This window comes from Chelonoidis abingdonii, chromosome 3, assembly GCF_003597395.2.
Source record: "Chelonoidis abingdonii isolate Lonesome George chromosome 3, CheloAbing_2.0, whole genome shotgun sequence".
NCBI lineage: Eukaryota > Metazoa > Chordata > Testudines > Testudinidae > Chelonoidis > Chelonoidis abingdonii.
Genome location: NC_133771.1, coordinates 189,497,458 through 189,517,698, shown reverse-complemented (window position 1 = coordinate 189,517,698; position 20,241 = coordinate 189,497,458). Strand labels below are relative to the sequence as shown.

The following is a 20,241-nucleotide window of genomic DNA, read 5'->3' as shown; positions in this document are numbered from 1 at the left end:
AAGGAGTAGCTTCAAAAAAATCTAGCTCAGACAGGCTTAAACCAAGTTCATGGGTTTAGTCAGAGATGAGGAAAAACTGCCAACTCTTGGGGGAAGGGTTTTAGGCCATGACTGCAGACAGATCGACCTCTTCAAAAGGTTCAGATACTGGTAATTAGGATACATTTTGAATAACCTCTTAGATGCATTTCAAAGCTTCACACATTACTGGTATAAACCTATGAATTTGGACATTTCAGAAGTCTTCAGAGGACAGCATCCAGACCACATAAATCAACTGAGTGCTGAGTAGATGAGTTGAGGGGTGGGGACAGAAGGAAAGAATTTCCCCAGCTACAGAGCAGCTATAGAATTGCACTGCAGAGGCTACTACACTGTAGCCAACTATAGAGATTTTACTGAGACTATCCTAACCTTGGGTGATTTTCTTAAATCCATAGCTTCTGGAGCATTTGATTAGATGAGTATCTCAGCTTTGATTAAAACACAAGTTTCTAGACATCACAGCTTTAGAAAAAAGCTTGAAAAAGTGACCCCCCCAAAGGCTCAAACACTAGAAGATCATAGAATCATAGAATATTAGGGTTGGAAGAGACTTCAGAAGGTCATCTAGTCCAGTGGTCTCCAAATTGGGGTGCACGCACCCCAGGATGTGCGCAAGAGGATCCTTGGGGGTGCGTGGCAGGAGAAGTGCTTTTTTTTTTGCTTCAGCACGGCAGGGGGTGTGTGTTCAAAAATTTTTTACTGATAGGGGTGTGTGATCAAAAAAGTTTGGAGACCATTGATCTAGTCCAATCTCCTGCTCAAAGCAGGACCAACCACAAGTAAATCATCCCAGCCAGGGCTTTGTCAAGCCTGACCTTAAAAACCTCTAAAAATGGAGATTCCACCACCTCCCTAGGTAACCCATTCCAGTGCTTCACCACCCTCCTAATGAAATAGTATTTCCTAATAGCCAACCTAGACCTCCCCCACTGCAACTAGAGATCATTGCTTCTTGTTCTGTCATCTGCCACCACTGAGAACAGCCAAGCTCCATCCTCTTTGGAACCCCTCTTCAGATAGTAGAAGGCTGCTATCAAATCCCCCCTCACTCTTCTCTTCTACAGACTAAATAAGCCCACAGCCTCTTCTCATAAGGTGGTGGAGGAATCGCTATTCTTAGAGGTTTTTAAGACCCAGTGTGAGAAAGCCCTGGCTGGGATGATTCAGTTGGTGTTGGTCCTGCTTTGAGCAGGGGATTGGACTAGATGACCTCCTGAGGACTCTTCCAACCCTAATAGTCTATGATTCTAAGTCACCTGCCTCTGCCCCCTAATCATTTTCATTGCCCTCCACTGGACTTTCTCGAATTTGTCCACATCCCTTCCATAGTGGGGGGCCCAAAACTGGATGCAATACTCCAGGTGTGGCCTCACAAGTGCTGAATAGAGGGGAATAATCACTTCCCTCATTCTGCTGGCAATGCTCCTACTAATATAGCCCAATATCAAATCAAAAGAACCACAAAATCAGTATTTTTAAAAATGCATGGTTCTTATGCAACTCTTATTATTTTTGTGAAGGGCAACTAATGATTTCTGAATGCTTGGCATTAGTAATACTGCAAGTGTAGACCAATGGCTCGAGTAGCTTTCATTCACCTGCACACTGTGGCAAGGCACCCCTTCTGCCTCACCTGACTTAGCATTCCCTCCTCTGGCAGGGACAGGGCCTGAGGTAAATCAGCTCCCCCCCACTCTGGAGCATATCTGTCTTCCCTCTTTGGGGTTTCTTTCTCAGAGCCTTCCCGGTAGGCCTCAGGGCAGGTCTGAGGAGTGCTTCTCTGTCAAAGAAAGGGAAAAAGTCTGTAATGCACCAAAACAAAAAGAGCCCCTCACTGGGCATGTGTTGTCCTGTTACTGGCCCCGGGGTGTCAGTCCTTCCCTAAACAGGCACTGGGTTTGGAGTGTCTTCCCTATGGACACCATCTGAGTAGGTAGTAACATAGAGTTTCCACGGCCCACCTGACAGCAAGGCATTTCTTCTCTACCACGGCATACCTTAGTTCTCTGTACAGGAGTTTCCTACTAAGGAATAGGACTGGATGTTCTTCCTCTCCTAGCATTTGAGAAAGCAGGGTTCCCACTCCAACCTCAGAGGCATCCATTTGTAGTACAAACTCTTTCTCAAAGTCTGGAGTTACTACTACTGAATTACTACAGAGGGCGGTCCTCAGATCTGTAAATGCTTCATCAGCAGCACTGGTCCATTTCACTATTCTGGGCCTCTGGCTTTTATCAGGTTCATCAACGGGTATGCTCTGGTATCAAAGTGCGGAATGAATCGCCTGTTGTACTCTACTATTCCCAGAAATGCTCTGATCTGTTTCTTCCAGATTGGTCGGGGCCAACTTTGTATTGCCCTAACTTATTCAGTTAGGGCTTCACTATACCCCTTCCCATGATGTAACCAAGGTATTTGGCTTCAGCTAGCCCTATTGCACATTTGGAGGAATTTGTAGTGAGACTTGCATCCCTCAGGGTATCCAATACTACCTCCACCTTTTCTAGGTGCATCTCCCAGTCTGGGCTATGTATGACCACATTGTTGAGGTAAGCAGCCGCATACTTAGCATGTGGATGTAACAGCTTAATCATGAGCCACTGGAAGGCTGCAGAAGCCCCGTGTAATCCAAAAGGGAGGAGAGTATATTAGTACAATCTTTCTGGTGTAGCAAAAGCAGACTTCTCCTTGGCCAGAGAGATTTGCCAATAACCTTTGGTCAGGTCGAGGGTGAGACAAGAATCGTGCTTTTCCGAACTGGTCGATTAACTCATCTACCTGAGGTATGGGATAAAGGCGTCGAACTGGGACACCTCATTTAACTTCTGGAAGTCATTGCAGAATCTCATGGTGCCATCTGGCTTAGGTACCAGAATGATTGGACTGGACCACTGATTATGGGACTCCTCAATGACTCCTAGCTCCAACATACTCTTAACTTCGGTCCTAATCTCCTCTCTTTTTGCCTCTGGGATCCAGTATGGCTTAACATTCACCTTTACTCTGGGGTCCATGATGATATGATGATGAGTTTCAGTGGTTCTGCCTGGCTTCTTCAAGAACACATTGTAGTTTTGCTAAACCATATTATTGACTCCTGAACAACAGGCAGAAGTCACCTCAGGGGATATTCTTACTTGCCCCTGTGGTTTATTTTCTTGGGTCTCTAGGGTGATCACATTGTCGGAGCCCGAAGGCCTCTGGTCTAACATGGCATCTGTATGGCCAATTGTCGGTCATCTAGAGGTCACACTAGTACTGTGTGCAGCACCGTAGAGCGGTGTGCAACCTTAGAGGGCCGTGTGCAGGTTCCCGCTCTTTTGCCTGGTCACCTAGGGGTTAGGCTAGAGTCGTGTGCAGTCTCCTGCTCTTCTGCCTAGCAACCCAGGGGTCAGGTTAGTGCTGTGTGCATAACACCAGCGTGCCTTGTGCAAAGGGGCCCAATCTGACCAATCGTAATGCAGTTCAAAGGGTTGGATTAGGGTTGTGTGCAAAACTATGCTAGTGTGCTGAGTGCAGCTTCTAGTGGCTTCCAGTCTGCCGTGTGCAAAATCTGCCCACGTAGGGGGCAACAGCTCAGAACCTGGAGGGTGGGGGAGCTAGAGACCAATCAAATTTCGCCAGGTGTAAATCAGCCCCTGGAATAAAACCATACCTCATGCCAGGATCTGTAGGAGTATCCGCGAACTGACTGAAGGACCTGATCAATCCTTCAGCCAGGGGTCTCCTCCTGATATAGCCGGCTCGTGTCGTGTTGTTTATTTTCCACAGATTTATTATTTTTCAACGGTATTTTTCACGTGTTGCTTATTTATTCTACGGTATTTTTCTACGGATTCGGTATGCTTCTGGTGTCTGTTCTGGTGGTCAGCTGCGCCTGGAATATGGTATTTGTTCACTAACTGTCTGTGCTTTGCTTAACCTTTCCTCTCCTCCTTCCCCTTTTATCTGGTATACCACTGCATATGCTGCTGTCTGTCATAAAGTTATGTGTATATGGTACCAAAATTGAGTTGTTTTAAATAACTGCTATTGAGTTTAATTTGGTGTGTTTGATAATAATATTTAGTTAAGTGTGCACACAGTTCATTTAATTTGGTGTATCCGTTTACCTTTTCACAAGAGCAGTTAATTGTTCAGTATTTGGTTATGTGTTAATGCATGTAAATAGCTTGTTTTAGATTGTGTATAGGTTTCTTGTGCTAATAGCACTGTTAGTTAATAGAAGTGCTCCTCCCCAGCCCAAGTTGTGATTTTCTCCCTGTTAATAAACGGCCACGTGGTGTTTTGAAGTTTCCAGCCTGTCTGGTCTTGGTTTTTCCTCACTCGATCAAAAGAACTTCACCGAACCCGCATTCGGGTCAGACACACATAAGCTCCTCTGTCCTGCCAGGGTTTCAACATGTTGACATAGTAGATCTGCTCCGGCTTCTGGTGATCAGGCTGTCGAACCTTATAATTGACCCCCCCAAAAAAGCTTCTATTATTTCATGTGGCCCCTGACATCTGGCCTGGAGCTTGCTTTCAGCTGTGAGCACCAGCCCCATTACCCGATCACCTGTCTGGAACTTCCGGACCTTCGCTTGGCGATTGTGATAGGTCTGTTGGGCCTATTGTGTTTTCTCCATGTGTTCCCGCACTGTGGGGGTGACTTGGGCTATCCTGTGCTGCAACTGTTTCACATGTTCAATAACGTTTCTCCCCTGGTTAGGCTGTTCTTCCCAGTCCTCCTTGGCAATGTCCAGTATGCAGTGGAGATGGCGATCGTATAGCAGCTCAAAGGGGGAGAACCCTGTGGATGTTTGGGGAACTTCCCTTATGACAAACATCAGGTGAGGTAGGAAGGTATCCCAATTCTTCCTGTCCCGGCGCACCACTTTCCTTATCATGTTCTTCAGAGTCCTATTAAAGTGTTTGACGAGGCCATCAGTCTGTGGATGGTAGACTGATATTTGTAGGGCCTTTATGTGGAGCACTGCACACAGGTCCTTCATCAATTTTGACACAAAGGCGGTTCCTTGATCCATTAAGATCTCTTTGAGTATCCCTACCCTAGAGAAAATTTGAATTAATTCTTTCACTATGGTCTTAGCCATTATGTTACGGAGGGGTATGGCTTCTGGGTATCTGATGGCATAGTCCAGAAGAACGAGCACGCACTGATGGCCTCGGGCTGACTTCTCCAGTGGGCTATCAGGTCTATGGCTATCCTCTCAAAAGGGACTTCAATAATTGGCAGAGGTACCAGAGGGGCATTTATGTGCGGTCGTGGGCCATGTAATTGACATTCTGGGCAGGAAGAGCAATATTGTCAGATCTCAATATAAACTCCTGGCCAAAAGAACCTTCACAGGATTCAGTCAAGGGTTTTCTTTATCCCTAGATGCCCTCCAAACAAATGGCTATGAGCAAAGTCCAGCACTGCTCTCTGGTGTCTTCAAGGCACCAGGAGCCGCTCCGCTTCTTGCTCTTGCATTTGGACTACTCTATATAACAGGTCCCTTTTTATCATGAAGCATGGCCCTGAGCCTTTGTGTTTCCCCTCCACTGGTACCCCAGTCACCTCAACTACCTCCCTTCTAATATTGTCATACAGTGGATCATCAGCGTGGTCTTGTCTGAAATTTCTAAATGAGGGCCAATATGCTCAAAATTAAGGGGATGTATCTTTGTTTCCCCTCCAGGGTTGGCCTCAGCAGAACTGGGTCCAGCTTATGGCTCATCAATAACCTGAGTTGCCCTCCTGCCAGCTGGATGAAAATGCCTCCCTACGAGTGCAACCTTTTGGTTCCTAGCCAAGATCCTGGTTCCCAACCTTTTGTCCACCCTCCTTTCTCACCTAGTATTCTGGGGCTTCCCAGTTGCAGAGAACAAGTCCTGGGCAAATTCAGGGAAAAACAGGAGAGGGCTACCTACTGGGGCCACAGTATCACTCCTAGGGTCACTACTCTCCTTGGACTCACCCACTGGAAGTAGATTCCCAAAGTCTCGTCCAATGAGGATCGGATATGGGAGTTGAGGGACCACCCCTGCCGCGGTATTCCCCTGAACTTCAATTTGTACAGGAATGGTTGGATAGTATTTGACAGTGCCATGTACACAGGTTATCCCTGTGTGTTTGGCCCGAGACAGCTGGTCCTGTCCTACTAGTTTCCCTGAGACCAGCATGACAGCACTCCCGGAGTCCACTAATGCAATGGTCTTTATGCCATTCATCTTAACTGGTCGAGTGTACCTATACGGGGTCATCACAACCAACAAAAGGTTGATTAAGCCACGTGGGATTTCATGACCACCCAGGTTGCATTGCATGGGCTCCTCAGTGTTAGGACTTTGGACCACGATATGCCCTAGTTCTCTGCAAGCATAACACCTATATCCCACTTGGGATATCCTCCTAATCTTTGGGCTATAACGCACCAAAACAAAAGGAGAATACTTTTCCCTGGGCCCCTCACTGAGGCAGGTGTTGTCCTGTCACTGACCCCAGGGTGTTAGTCCTTCCCCTAAACAGGCACTGGATTTTGGGTGTCTCCCCTATGGGGAGGAGTGCAGTCTCTCACACTGGAGAAGCTTATCTCCCTGCTGCCCCCAGCCTTGCAGCAGTTTGTCTCCCCTCTCTCCCCACAGCAGAAGAGAGATTTTAACAGGTTTCAGGCAGCCCTTAATTGCACTCAGGTGTTCCTAACTGACCTGAAGTAACAGAGGTCAATTAGGGACGCAGACTCTCAATGGAAAGCAGAAATGGAAGCCTACATTACAGCAAATCCTCAGGCCACACTCTTGACTTGCTTACTCATGGAGAATACCACAAAGTGGCTTCTATGCTGCAAAGGAACTATGCATCTCTTAACTCCTACCCTACTTCCCCTACACATTTCAGTCACACTGGTTCCACTATCATGGCACATTCTGTAACTAGGAAAGCACTGGCAGGGTTTGTCACTGTACATGGGGACCTTAGATTTTAGGGGATAGGATGTGAGTCAGGTTATGAAGAAATATGGAGGATGACATCTCACCCATCATGTTTACAGGTAACAGTATCAGGAATTCTGCCTCTAGAAAAAAAAAGCTATTTCTGCATGTAGAGTTCACATCCCTCTGGCAAGGTCACTGGAATTAACTCATGCATGTTGATTTGGGAAAAGTTCATGGCTAATGCTTGTTCATTTGTACAAGTCTGCATTTTTAAATAAAATGTTGTTCTTTGCTTTTCAATAAAGCATTGGGTCTCGGGCTACTTCTACACTACCTAGGGTGTGACTCCTAGGTCTCAGACCCATTCATGCTAGCTCTCATGGAGGCAGAATTCTAAAAATAGTACTGTAACTGCAGTAGTATGGGCAGTGGTGAGTGGTGGCATGGGCTAACTGCTCTGAGTGCATACCCACAAGGTTCAGACCGGTTTGTATGTGGGCCACCAGTCCGTGCTGCCACTCTCCTGTGCTACCATAGTTTCACTGCTATTTTTGGCCTGCTAGCTTGATGTGAGATACACAAGTAAATCTACGCAAACTAGCTCCAAGTGTAGATGTAGCCTTCACAAATGGGAAAGACCAGAGAGCTTGTGAGAAGGAGAAATACATAATGTGGCAAAATTAATACAGGCCTGATTATAAAACAATAGGAACAAATGTTGTAGAAAATTGAAATCACTTCAGGTTCAATTTCCACTGCTAGAACAATTCACTGTTCCATTAACAAGATGGTTTAGTTCAGCCTTGCAAAATTCTATCCGTTCTGTCCACTCACCCAGGATGAGTAACATATTTTGACAGCTAAGTAAAATATTATTAGGTTATTTCATTATCACCAGGCATCATGGTAAAAGATGTAGATTTGTGCACACATGGGCTACTAAATCTTCACAGCAAGTTTGAAAGGATGTTTTAATTGCTAAGTAAGGGCATTGGGCCAAATATATACATCTCTGAAATCATTGGAGTTACACCAGCAGTGAATTTGACCAGATTCCTTTCAGATGTTTCAGATTGTAGACTGTTCCAGACTGTTGAAGAGGCAGAAGAGAAGGAAAATGAAAGCAGAAACATTGCAAAATCGAATGAAGGGACAGACAACAGAGGGCCTGAGCTGAAGCAAAGATGGAGGCATGAAGCACCCAAGCTATCCATGAGATACCCTTGAGGCTGCACAAGTAGTTCAGGCAGATGCAGGTCAATGTCAAACTGATCTGAGCTGGAACAAAATGTTTCAATGTTTCTGAATCAAAATTTATTCCAACTTTTCATTCTGTGGGGAAAAAAAAAACATTTCAACTTTTTGTTCTGATTTTGGATGAAAGCAAATGTTGAAGTATTGGAATTTCCTATGGTAAAGTAATTCTAATTTTTGGCCTAAAAAGTTAATGTCAGGGTCAAGCATAATGCTGAGATTATGCACTGTAGAGGTAAATGGCTGGTTAAAGTTTAGGAGAGAAAGAGGAGATAGAGTTATGTTTGAGGATGTTTCTCTTTCAAAGATGTACATCTGCTTTGGAAGCATTAAATGGAAAGAAGCAGAGAGAAAACCATGAGTTGGGTTTATCAACAGAGGCAAAGGCTGGAGACAAAGGAGTTACAAAAGGCAGTGGTGCTGGAACAGTTTGTATAGCGGTGGTGCTGAGAGCCATTGAATCAAACTAAGCTCTGTATATGACGAAAACCACTTTAAGGCAGTGGGTGCAGCAGCAATCTGAGTTCCAGCACCTATGACTAAAGATGATGAAAAATTTATAGTTGAATGAGGACAACATTTTTCTTTGGCAGTAGTAAGGGACCCTGCAAATGATGGGCCCTCAGTTACACCCAGGCAACCCCTCAACTTCACTAAGATTGTTGAATTATTTTAAACACAGCAGGTAGGTCACCCAAACTTGCACAGTTTCTGAGAGCACAATGTCAAGAAGAGGAAACAAAGAGAAATAAAAGTATATTTAGAGAAGAATGCTGGAACCTTTAAATTGTGAGATGGACTTTATAAGTGTGTGAACCATATGAGCTATACTGAAAACAGGATAGGGAGTATAACCAAAAAACTCACACTGAAGAAAACTTTGCTGTAACTCTGCAGGTATGCATGCCTGAATTATGCTGCTTTTGTTGTTAAGACTCATTTCTCTTCATAGACTGTTATAATTGCACACACAAACACAGGAACAAAACAGAATAATGAGGCATTAACCCAGTCTGCTCATTTTCTCTTCTAAAAGAAATAACCCATTTTTTCCATTCTAAACACACTAATACCTCTCCATTTCCTGTTTTGTTGTTTACCTGAATATTCAGCAGTTGATGGATATTATGACTATGTCTACACTAGGGAATTTAACAAAATGATTTCAAACAGTGCTTAGCTCCCATTCAGCTGAACTGGTTTCAGAAGTGGTGGGGGCCAAGATAAACAAGCTTCTCATGGGCAAGCACTTTCGTACACATTAGTGTTCCTGCTAGTGCTAACTCCAATTGTGTTGAACTGGTGGTAGAACCTGTAGAAGTTTGGCTGTGCTTAACATGTACAAACAAGTTAGCAGGACTACTCATGTGAGTCATGTTAAATAGATGCATAAGTGTTTGCAGGATCAGCATGTAATACAATAGAGGAGTGCTACTGTCATTTAAAAGAAATAAAGAATAATATGGAAGAATAATTCAAAAGGGAATAAAAAAGGAAGAGAAATACTAGTGAAATGTAAAGGAGCTTTCCCAATATAGAATGCCCAGTCCCCCATTTGACTTGTTCAGCTTTATGAAACAAAACCCCCACTCACTTTATATGTCCTATATCATGATTTAATTATGCCGATGAAACAAGACATACTAATTCATTAAAAATAAAAAACTCGCAAACACATAGTACTGCTGGCGAGAGAAAGACTGAGAACCTGCATTATGATAGAAAGTCTGTTTGATCAAGGTTACTTACTGTATCATGAAGATTGTTATTATTTTACCCAAAGATTTTTTGCTGTGTGGCAAACTACATAAAAATTCCACCAAAAAGTCAATGTCTAATATAATTCACCTCCCTAGTTTAAAATGTTGATACACTTTTATACTCCTTTGTGCATTGAAATGCTGCAGCCTCAAAGTTAGCAAATCCATAAGCAATGGATGTGTTTGCATGCAGAGAGAATATTGTGGAATTTCAAATGAAAAGAAAACAAAGGAATGTTGGATTTCATAGTCTATCCTGTCAGGAGCATTTATCTTTCCATAAATACAGCAAGCAGCATATTTTGTGACATAATAGTGCCCTCTAGTGTCTTATTAATATAACATCTTTAACTGAACTAATTTTTATAAAGCAACGATCAAAAAAACCAACAACACTATATCTGAACAATATTAAGATGTAGCTGTGACACAATAAAAAAGTAAAAAATGTTTAACTTCTCTTATCAGCTCATGACGATATGCATATTCCAAGTTGTATCTATCTGTTTAATATACAACTCTACCCCGATATACCACGACCCAATATAACACGAATTCGGATATAACGTGGTAAAGCAGTGCTCCAGGGGGGCGAGGCTGTGCACTCCAGCGGCTCAGAGCAAGTTCGATATAACGTAGTTTCACCTATAAGACGGTAAGATTTTTTGGCTCCCGAGGACAGCGTTATAACGAGGTAGAGGTGTACTGTCAAAATCTGGTTTTATAGTCACATATATATTCTCTCTCTCTCTCTCTCTCACACACACACACACACACTTGCAGAGCCAGAATAGCTGTGGAAAAACAAGCTGGATTTTTTTCTGTCTCATTCTTCAACAATAACTTTGAAAATCTGATTCTGATTCCTGAATTGTAATTGTCCATAATTAGAGCAAAGATATAGAAAGCAGAAAGAACACTGTTTGATTTTCAAATGCCCCAATGAAGCTGCAGCACTAGCAATTAGAAAATCTTGATTAGACTTGTAAACAAAGCATTTTTGATAAGGAAGTCACTGATGGGAAAGTGAAATATCAAACGTGAAATATCATAAAATCCACAGTAATTACCAAGGCCAGCTCATTATCTTTAACTCAGAAGGTAGTTAAAAGAAAATGCAGCGAGCTCAAGACGGAATATTAATATCAACTTTGAATTTCCTGCATTTTGCCAATTAGTATCATAACCTGAATGTTATGAAATGTAGATTTCATCTTAATTTATTAGTTTTGTATCTTCTAAGAAATATATTTTTTAAAAAAAGAAGTTATAAAATACAGAATATTATACCATGAAATCAGAATGAATTTTCTAAGTTACATATAATGTGTAGAAATTTTTTAAAAAATACATATTTACACGTTATTTCAAATATGCACTGTAGTCATCTGATCCTAATTGATTCCTTAAAAGCCATTCTTGCCAATCAAATTACTATTTAGTTCACTCACTCACACAAAATTTGGTTGACAAGATTATCTTTAAAGCAGTTATATATTTAAATAAGATCTGTACCTACACAAACGTACACATATATTTAATGTGCCAGGCATCTGATATTTCAAAATGTTACTTTTGTTTGAGAACTAGCAAAAAACTGTGCTTTTCATGCAAGAATTAGCATGTGACTGAACAGAGCACTCAGGGTAATACAGTATTTACTTCCCTCATTTACAAGCTCTAGCAAACGGGCTGTATGGGAAACACTAAATAATGGGCTTCAGGTCAGAATATGTCCCAAACCACAAGTAAGGACAAGGCAGTTTTATAATGTTGTTACACTTCTACTCCAGCTCTTGGACTGTGCTCTCTGTGAGTGTTTGTGGCATCTAGAACTGTGAAAAGAATTTTTAGAATTCTACAGTGAAGATGTGATTCTCAATTTAATTCTATAGAATTTTAGAGTAATTTCTATAGATTTATTTAATTCCTATAGACCTTTACTGCTTTCATCCTTATTAATTTCAGCTATTAGTTTTTTTTTCACAGGGTCTGAAAACCTTATGTTCTTTCCACTCTCACATCTTCCTGTCTAATGTAAAGTTGAACTTTTTTCTCTACATTTTTGGTCTTATATAACCATGCAGAATTACTGAATTGAGAGTGTAAGAAGGATGAGAAGAAACTGATTTCACGTGGATATATTCATTATTATCAGTTATAGTAATGTTTATATGGCATCATAAACTTAAATTACTCTTGACAAATATAACTATCCATATGAAAAGTATCCCACCACACATTACACAAGAATTATTGTACTTACTTTTGAGGTCTAAGTTTCTGGCTCCTGCTGTGCTTTGTGTTGTGATTTTAGTGTCAATCTTCACAGTATGAAGATTATTGGTATCCCTCGATATCATCACATTGTGCCACTGATTGTCATTCAGAGGTTTATTGGAACTTCCTTTGATGAGATTCGCACCATTTCCCAAATCAAACACATAGTGTAAATACCTGGATAAAGAACATTTTTTTTAAAAAAAGTTAGTTTTTCTTGCATACCTGAGAAGGTACAAATTAAGGCACCCTATATTTTGTTTCTTTTTTTTCCCCCCCAGTGTCACTGGAAAGAGAGGAGAATAACCCTGAGTATGAAAGTCTGGATTCTCAAGTGGGGTAAATGAACCTAGCTCCAGTGAAATCAACACTGACTTATTGTAGCTCAGGGGTAACCTTTCAGAAGTGGTGTGCTGAGTCTTCATTTATTCACTCTAATTTAAGATTTTGCGTGCCAGTCACACATTTTAATGTTTTTAGAGGGTCTCGTTCTATAACTCTATAATATATAACTAAACTATTGTTGTATGTAAAGTAAATAAGGTTTTTAAAATGTTTAAAAAGCTTCATTTAAAATTAAATTAAAACGCAGAGCCCCCCAGACCAGTGGCCAGGACTCGGGCAGTGAGAGTGCCGCTGAAAATCAGCTCACGTGCCGCCTTCAGCACCCGTGCCACAGGTTGCCTACCCCTGTTCTAGCTGAAGATCTAGCCCCAGGTTTCTAACTATTGCTGAAGCAGCAGGGGGTATTAGCATTATTTTTTGTCCATGTCCTATACAAACTACATTATTACTTGCTTTTCATATTTAACTAAGTTTCAGCTTGAAAAGAAAAAAAGATTCAGAGAATGTTTACCAACCAGATTCTAAAAAGTTAGGGAAGTCAAGATTTTCAACCTAAACTTCATGATTTCAACATGTCTAAAGACCGTAAAAGAACCCAAACTATTTTGCTTATGGCACAGTTAGCTGTGTACATACCCTTTAACTAATTCAACTACAATGAAATCATTTCCATCTCCACTGTTATAGAGTATCAGTCCATCTAGTGATGTTGTTTTGAACTGGAAAAAAAGGTGCATAGATGTGTAGGCTTGTAGCGTGGCCAGTGCAACATAGCTTGCTTTTGTTTTGAAGGTGACAGGATCTGCTATGATATTCCTGAACCCAAATCTGGCATTTAGCTCACAATAATCAATGTCTCCATTTTTACATAGGTCAATGTATGCCATGCCGTTAAATGTGAGACTCTGCAGATGTCCAATGAAATTAGAGGGAACAGAGGACAGGTAGCGGCGTTCTGTTATTATTCCTGTCTCTATGTTATGGAATTCCAGTCTCGTGTGATCACCAGCCATTTGACCTTAAAACAACAATAATAAACAATGTTAGTGTCTGAAATGGATGCAGATGAAGTGATTGCAAATCCATAATAATTTTAAAACCTGCAGGACTGTTACATTTAAAAAACATATAGGCACAGATAAACATAAAATTATCCAAACTGATCCAAAGCCTATTAAAGTCACTGGAAGATTTTCTGTTGCCTTCAATAGGTACTGGATCAGGCCTCAATGTGCACCCCAAACACGTGCACAATAAGCCCAGGTCTACACTACAAACATACCTTGGTATAAGTATGTTGCTGAGGGGTGTGAAAAACCCACACCTCTGAGCACACAGTTATATTGATCTAAACTCCAGTGTAGACAGCACTATGTCAACAGGAGGGCTTCTCCCCGCAACATAGCTATCACCTCAAGCAGAGGTGGATTAACTATGTCAATGAGAAAAACAGCACCCTTTTAAGTGTAGATCTGCCTTAATATTGTTTGTTACTGAGATCATAGATTCCGATTGCCTTCAGCCACCTGTGCAGATTTCTTTTATCAAGAGCAAGTGTAATCTATGTGGCATGTAGTGTATGGGACTGCAGCTGAGGCTAAAATGACATAAGCGCTAAAATCAGTCCAAAAATTTTGGGTCACATCTGAAAAACAGTTTTTGTCACCCCTTCCCCAGGGAGGCCTGGGTCAACAATAGCATCACACTCCTTGTCAGTACCCGGCCTGAGCCAGGGAAGCTAATGATCCAAACTGAGGACCAAATTCAGTGATGAATCTGGGTCACATGCCACCTGAGGCATATTGTGCATATGCAAAGAAGAAGACTCCCTTCCCCTCCTCCTTCAAAAGTAACTCATTATTTTCACACAACTATCCAAAGGTATTTTGGAGCATGTTAGCAACATTCACAGATTTATATGGTGACATCCTGCCCCCACTGAAGTGAACAGAAGTTTTGCCATTGTCTACAGTGGGTCAAGGATTTCACCCAAAGATTTTAAAAAGCCACAAGAGATTATGATGATTATCTGCTAGGATGGTAGAGATGGTGTCCCCAGCTTCTGTTTGCCAGAAGCTGAGAATGAACAACAGAGAATGGATCACTTGATGATTACCTGTTCTGTTCATTCCTTCTGGGGCATCAGCATTGGCCACTGTTGGAAGACAGGATACTGGGCTAGATGGACCTTTGGTCTGTCCCAATATGGCTGTTCTTAGGATCTAGTCTGACCTCTTGAATAATAGAGCCTATACAGACCCTCACCCAGTAATTCCTGCATCAAACTCAATAACCTGTTGTTGAACTAGACCCTATCATTTAGGAAATACATCCAGTCCTGATTTAAAGATTTCAAGTGATGGAGAATCTACTATATCCCTTGATGAGTTGTTCCAATGGTTAATTATCCACTTTGAATTTGTATCATTTCAGCTTCCAGCCACTGTATCTTCTTATGCCTTTGCCTGCTGGATTAAAGAGCCCTCCTCCATTGGAAACCTTCTCCGTGTGTAGATACTTACAGACCCTAAACAAATCATCTATTAAACTTTATTTCAGTAAGCTAAGTTGACCAGGCTCCTTACATCTTACACTATAGGGCATGTTTCAGCCTTCTTGTGGCTTTTTTGAACCCTTTGCAATTTTTCCAACATATTTTTCTAGATTTGGACACCAGAAATGAATGCAGTATTCTAGTAATGGTCTCACTAATAATCTCTAATGATTGTTTGGATCATATCACAAAATGAACCAATTTGTGTGCCATAAAAAGGTGTACTGGGGAATGGGAGGGTTTGGGTGGGAGGAGGTGAGGTATTCTTAGTACCCCCAGAATCCTACTGAGGAAGACAGTCCAGCTTACTTGTTCTTTCCAATCTAGTCATTGTGTTACGTTGGTTTATATCAGTTTATTGGTAGGCTATTTTCACAAGGAAATGGGTAGACGATAATATTTTTGGTTTAATAAAGGTTCAGAGTCTTCTGTACATTTGCAGTTGTTCTCCAGATCGGCGGTAGCAGTGGGGCACATGCACCAATTGTGCAAAGCCAGAAGTCAGGCTCTAACAGCATACCTCCCTTGAATGTATTCCTCATGTTTTGTCAAAGAGCATGAAAAGCAGGGTTTCAGTGGGTTTAGACAATCAGGGCAGGTAATGTCTTGTAGTTAGCCTCTTACCTGCATCCTTTCAGGTGTACACATATGCATGGCCCAAGCCAGATTTACAGCCTACACATTTTTACATATGTCAGCTTTATGATGCAGCTTGGGTGATTAATTTAAAATCTATATTTAATCAAAATATATACCAGAGAGCTCTCAAAAGAAATTGTTGAAACAAGACAAAATCCATTTCCTTGTGCGCATTACTTACTTCCTCCACTTCACTCAGCCTGGACAATGAAATTGAATTGTTTAGATACGCTTTTGTGCTTATAGTCAGTTTCACCCTCTGGCTCATGTACTTAGCACAGTGGTAGGGTTCCTAGTATTACAAGAGTTGGTTTACATTTAAACAAAACAACTAAAAACCTCTTTGTAGATAATTTAAACACAATTCATAAAAAAACATTTCAATCCTTATTTCAATTTGTATAAATCTTTTCTTACAAAGCCTTTATTCTGGGCAGATGTTATTTGACACTTTCCCTTCTAGTTTCAGTGCCTATGTCACAAAATGCACACGCACACACTGCACCACAGGCCTGCAATATATATTACCTGACCCTTACACAGACTTGTAAGGCCTTTCAAAGTTTTCCAGCCTGCCTTTGCTGCACTCAAGCACACAGGATGAAATTTACTTCACTTGCAAAATAACTAGGCTCACCTCTGACCTCACACTACTTAAGTGGGTGTTTTGCCTTGACTTCAATGGGTACAGGAGTCAACAGTCAAAGGATGCTACACATGTGAAATTTACACAGCCAGAGACACAGGGTGAAATCCGTCAATGTGTTGGGGTCAATACGTATAAAAGTGAATTCCTCAAGACCTCTTGATTTGCCTTGGCCCACCTTCCTCATCACTGTATGCTAGTCCAGACACTCCTCTTGAGGAACACAAACAAATGAAAACCCATATTAACCAACTACAGAGCTACTACTGGCTCAACAACTACAAATAAAGGTGTTCTGGTGCCTTATGAAAATTATGAAAAACATTCTGTCGCTGCTGGCAGTGAGGTTTGTTATTTATTTCTATTCAAATAAATTTGGTAGGAAACTGAAAAATTGTTTATTCAGGGTCAAATTCAGCTTTTGGAAGAGTGTGTATCAGTTCTCACTGCAAGTAACACAAGTTGTATTCATAGTTGACAACTACATTTTCCCCCTAAAAGTTCCTTTTACTAAACTGCTGCTGCTTATTTTTCACTTGTGCTATTCCTAACTTGGAATTTCTTTGTGAGGAAAAAAGCCACCCCATATCACAATTTCCCATGAAATGAAATTTACACAAAAAATTATTTTGGGTTAATAAAAATATTTAATTCAAATTTTTAAAATATTTTGTTTCATTTTTATGTTTTATATTATAATATGTTAAGATTAGAGGTAGAATATAATTAATATAATATAAAAATGGTGATTGGTATTCCAAATGGCCATTTGGAATTGACATTCTAATTGGTAATTGTCAGATGGTAGTTGGGTTGGAATTGGTTATTGGTATTGTAATTGATATAATACAATAATAAAAATACAGTATCTAAAGAAAAAAATAGTTATTAAAGGAAAAATCAAAACTCTTAGTATTGAGTTTTTTCAAAAACAAAATGTTGTCAAAATTGACACGTTCCCACAGAATGCTTAGATTTCAAGTTGACATTTTCCAATAGAAAGAAGTTCCATTGGAAATTTTTCTATGAGCTCTATTCCTCACCCAGAGACTTAGGCTTCAGTCCTGCTGTCAATTACACTGTATGTCAGTTATGACTGTCTTTATATCCACCAATCCGATGAGATAGTTACATTAGGTTGTGGTCTTCCCACCATTCATAATTCCACTCTGCTTTGCCCTGCAGTGACAAACCTTTTGCTCATTCTTAATTAATCAAGGGACTGTCTTATTTTTTTAGAACAAGAATAAAATACATCCCAAAAATCTGGGCTCATCACTCACTCCTCTCCCTGAATGTGTTAATTGTACAAGAGAGGCTAAAACAACTATAGATCTAAAATAACTCTCCACATCTTTTGCAACTCCTACAGTGGCCTCCAACAGGGAACAACCCTGTAGCTCCTGCCTGGTGAGCTAAGCATTTTGTGAACTTGTCAATGAAAAGATTTGGCAAGCAGCATGCATTGTCTTTTCTGGCCCCTAAAGGCCACATATCTTTCAGCATTATCAATAAATCTCAGCATACGTTTATTCATATGCTAAAATATGTATCCTTCCCTACTCATTGAATTCTTACTTTATATATTTGTAGACAAAATACTGTAACTGTGGCTAAGTATTTTTTTAAAGTACTTAACTGACTTAGGAACCTACGGTAAGTCACTTAGTTGTGTTTGAAAATTTTGCTGTTTAGGGCTGCCACTAGGCTGCATAGCTAGTAAATCAGAATTGTAACTGCAGGGATAGAGCTCTCATTCTCATGCTCTAAAAGCCCTGGCCCCAAGTGCTTGAGCTTAAGTAGAAGCAATTTAGGAGCTATGAAAGCAGTTCAGCAGTCCTAATTCAATCCAGTAGATGAAATGTAGCACATTAGCCAATTCCTACAATGTTTTTCCTCAGTGTATGGTCTTATGTATCATAAAAGCAGTTTTCAAAAATCATTGGACCAGATGCTTAAAATAAAGCCTTTCTAGAAGTTATGCTTTAGCCAACCACAAGTTACTGGGCTCAATCCTGGAGTAGCTGGATGGAAGTTTGTGGCCTGTGTCAGACTAGAAGATCTAATGGTCCCTTCTGGCCTTAAACTCTATGAATCCTTTTTTCTATGTGGCATAGGAATAGGATGAAAACAATGCAGACACTATTGGGAGAGAGTTGAACTTTTTCGCAGAGGAAAGACAGGGCTACATGTAGGCTTAAGCGCCTCATGAATTTTCAGAATGCTTTCACATGAAAAACCCCTGCCCACTGGGAAATCTGAAGACATGTCCTAAAGATTTTAGAGGCCAGGAACGGCAGCAACTCTGCATGGCAAAATACCTGAGTTTAGGGATGCTGAGAGCAGTGCTAATTTGTATTCTGCACCTTTGACTTCCTATTGGAAAAAGTATCAGAGGGGTAGCTGTGTTAGTCTGGATCTGTAAAAGCAGCAAAGAATCCTGTGGCACCTTATAGACTAACAGACGTTTTGGAACATGAGCTTTTGTGGGTGAATACCCACTTCGTCAGACACATGTCACCCACGAAAGCTCATGCTCCAAAACGCCTATTAGTCTATAAGGTGCCACAGGATTCTTTGCTGCTTTTATTGGAAAAAGGTGACAGTATGCCATTGGAGTAGGGGACCCTTTGGCAGCATGTGCTGGAGTGAGCTGTGCTGCAAGAAAGAGAAGAGGCCATGCCACAGCATGGCAGTGCAGGTTCTACATGCAGAAAGCCTAATGCTCATTGAAGTGGGGAACAGATATCCCACAGATTATCAGACTCAGTGTAAATGGTAGCCCCAATGTCTTTCAAGTGTTCTTCAATGCCTTCCCACCAACTGCACAAGGAAACAATTTTAGGAGGATTTCTTCCCTTCACAAAGGGAGACACACTTGTCCCATTATTCTGAAAGAGAAAATTAAATGTTTTCAGATTTTCCAACTGTCAGTCAACTTTTGATTGGCAGGATTGAGCCTAATTTCCCTTCAGGGCAATAGCTGATGTAGCTCAGTGTAACAGAAATTAGAGTCTGCCTTAAATTTTAAAATAAAATGTTATATCACCAGCACAGATTTAAATAAATAGCTTTCCTTTTAAAATACCAGAATGTGAGGCATTTTGGAGAAACGATAGCCCTGGAAATCTAATCTGTCAAGCAACCATAGGGCTGGAGCCCAAGCCCACTAAAGTCAACAAAAAGATGCTTATTGACTCTAATGAATCTTTGACCATAACCCTGGTATCTAATCATAATTGGATTTACCCATATTAAATCAGTGTCACGGAAATTTCAAGACCAGAACTTCACAGCCTTAATGGCACATGAACATAGTTTATTTAATCTTCTTTTTTTTCCATTTAATTGTAATCACTTTAACAGAATTTAAGAAACATTATAGATTCTAGTATTCTAAAAATCGTTACTGTTGCCTTCAATTAAATGCTGACCTTTTGCTGAAGCCATTCTGAACAGGTGGAAAGAAATTTCAGAGAAAAACAGACCTTCCTGGTAGTTTTGTAATCTAGATGATGTTTAAATGAAAACTTGGCGATTAGGAGAATAGAAAAAAATATGGAAGTTTTTAGATGTCACTTTTTATTCAGTTCAGAACAGTTTCTTCTACCAAAAAAAAAAGGGGGTCACACAATTAACTCTATGGTCTTAGCTGCCAGACTAAACAAATGCACAATCATAACAAAACTCCAGTGCCATTTTTATTCATTTCAAACCAATTAATCCACTCTTTTTTAGGCAACTCCCTTTCGTAGGAGATCATCACAAAGTGAATTCACATATACTGAGTAAAATTC

At 40.7% G+C, this 20,241-nt stretch overlaps 1 protein-coding gene across 22 annotated transcripts in view; it reads right to left on the bottom strand.

Moving 5' to 3' along the window:
- NRXN1 (neurexin 1) overlaps positions 1-20,241 on the bottom strand; it is a 1,354,235-nt gene that overhangs the window by 615,072 nt on the left and 718,922 nt on the right. For all 22 annotated transcript variants that reach the window (XM_075064378.1, XM_075064379.1, XM_075064391.1 and 19 more), the window contains 2 exons: positions 13,242-13,623; positions 12,247-12,437 (listed from right to left, as the gene is read on the bottom strand). In XM_075064378.1, the coding sequence (XP_074920479.1) occupies positions 12,247-12,437; positions 13,242-13,623 (573 nt within the window). The remainder of the gene's footprint in view (positions 1-12,246; positions 12,438-13,241; positions 13,624-20,241) is intronic.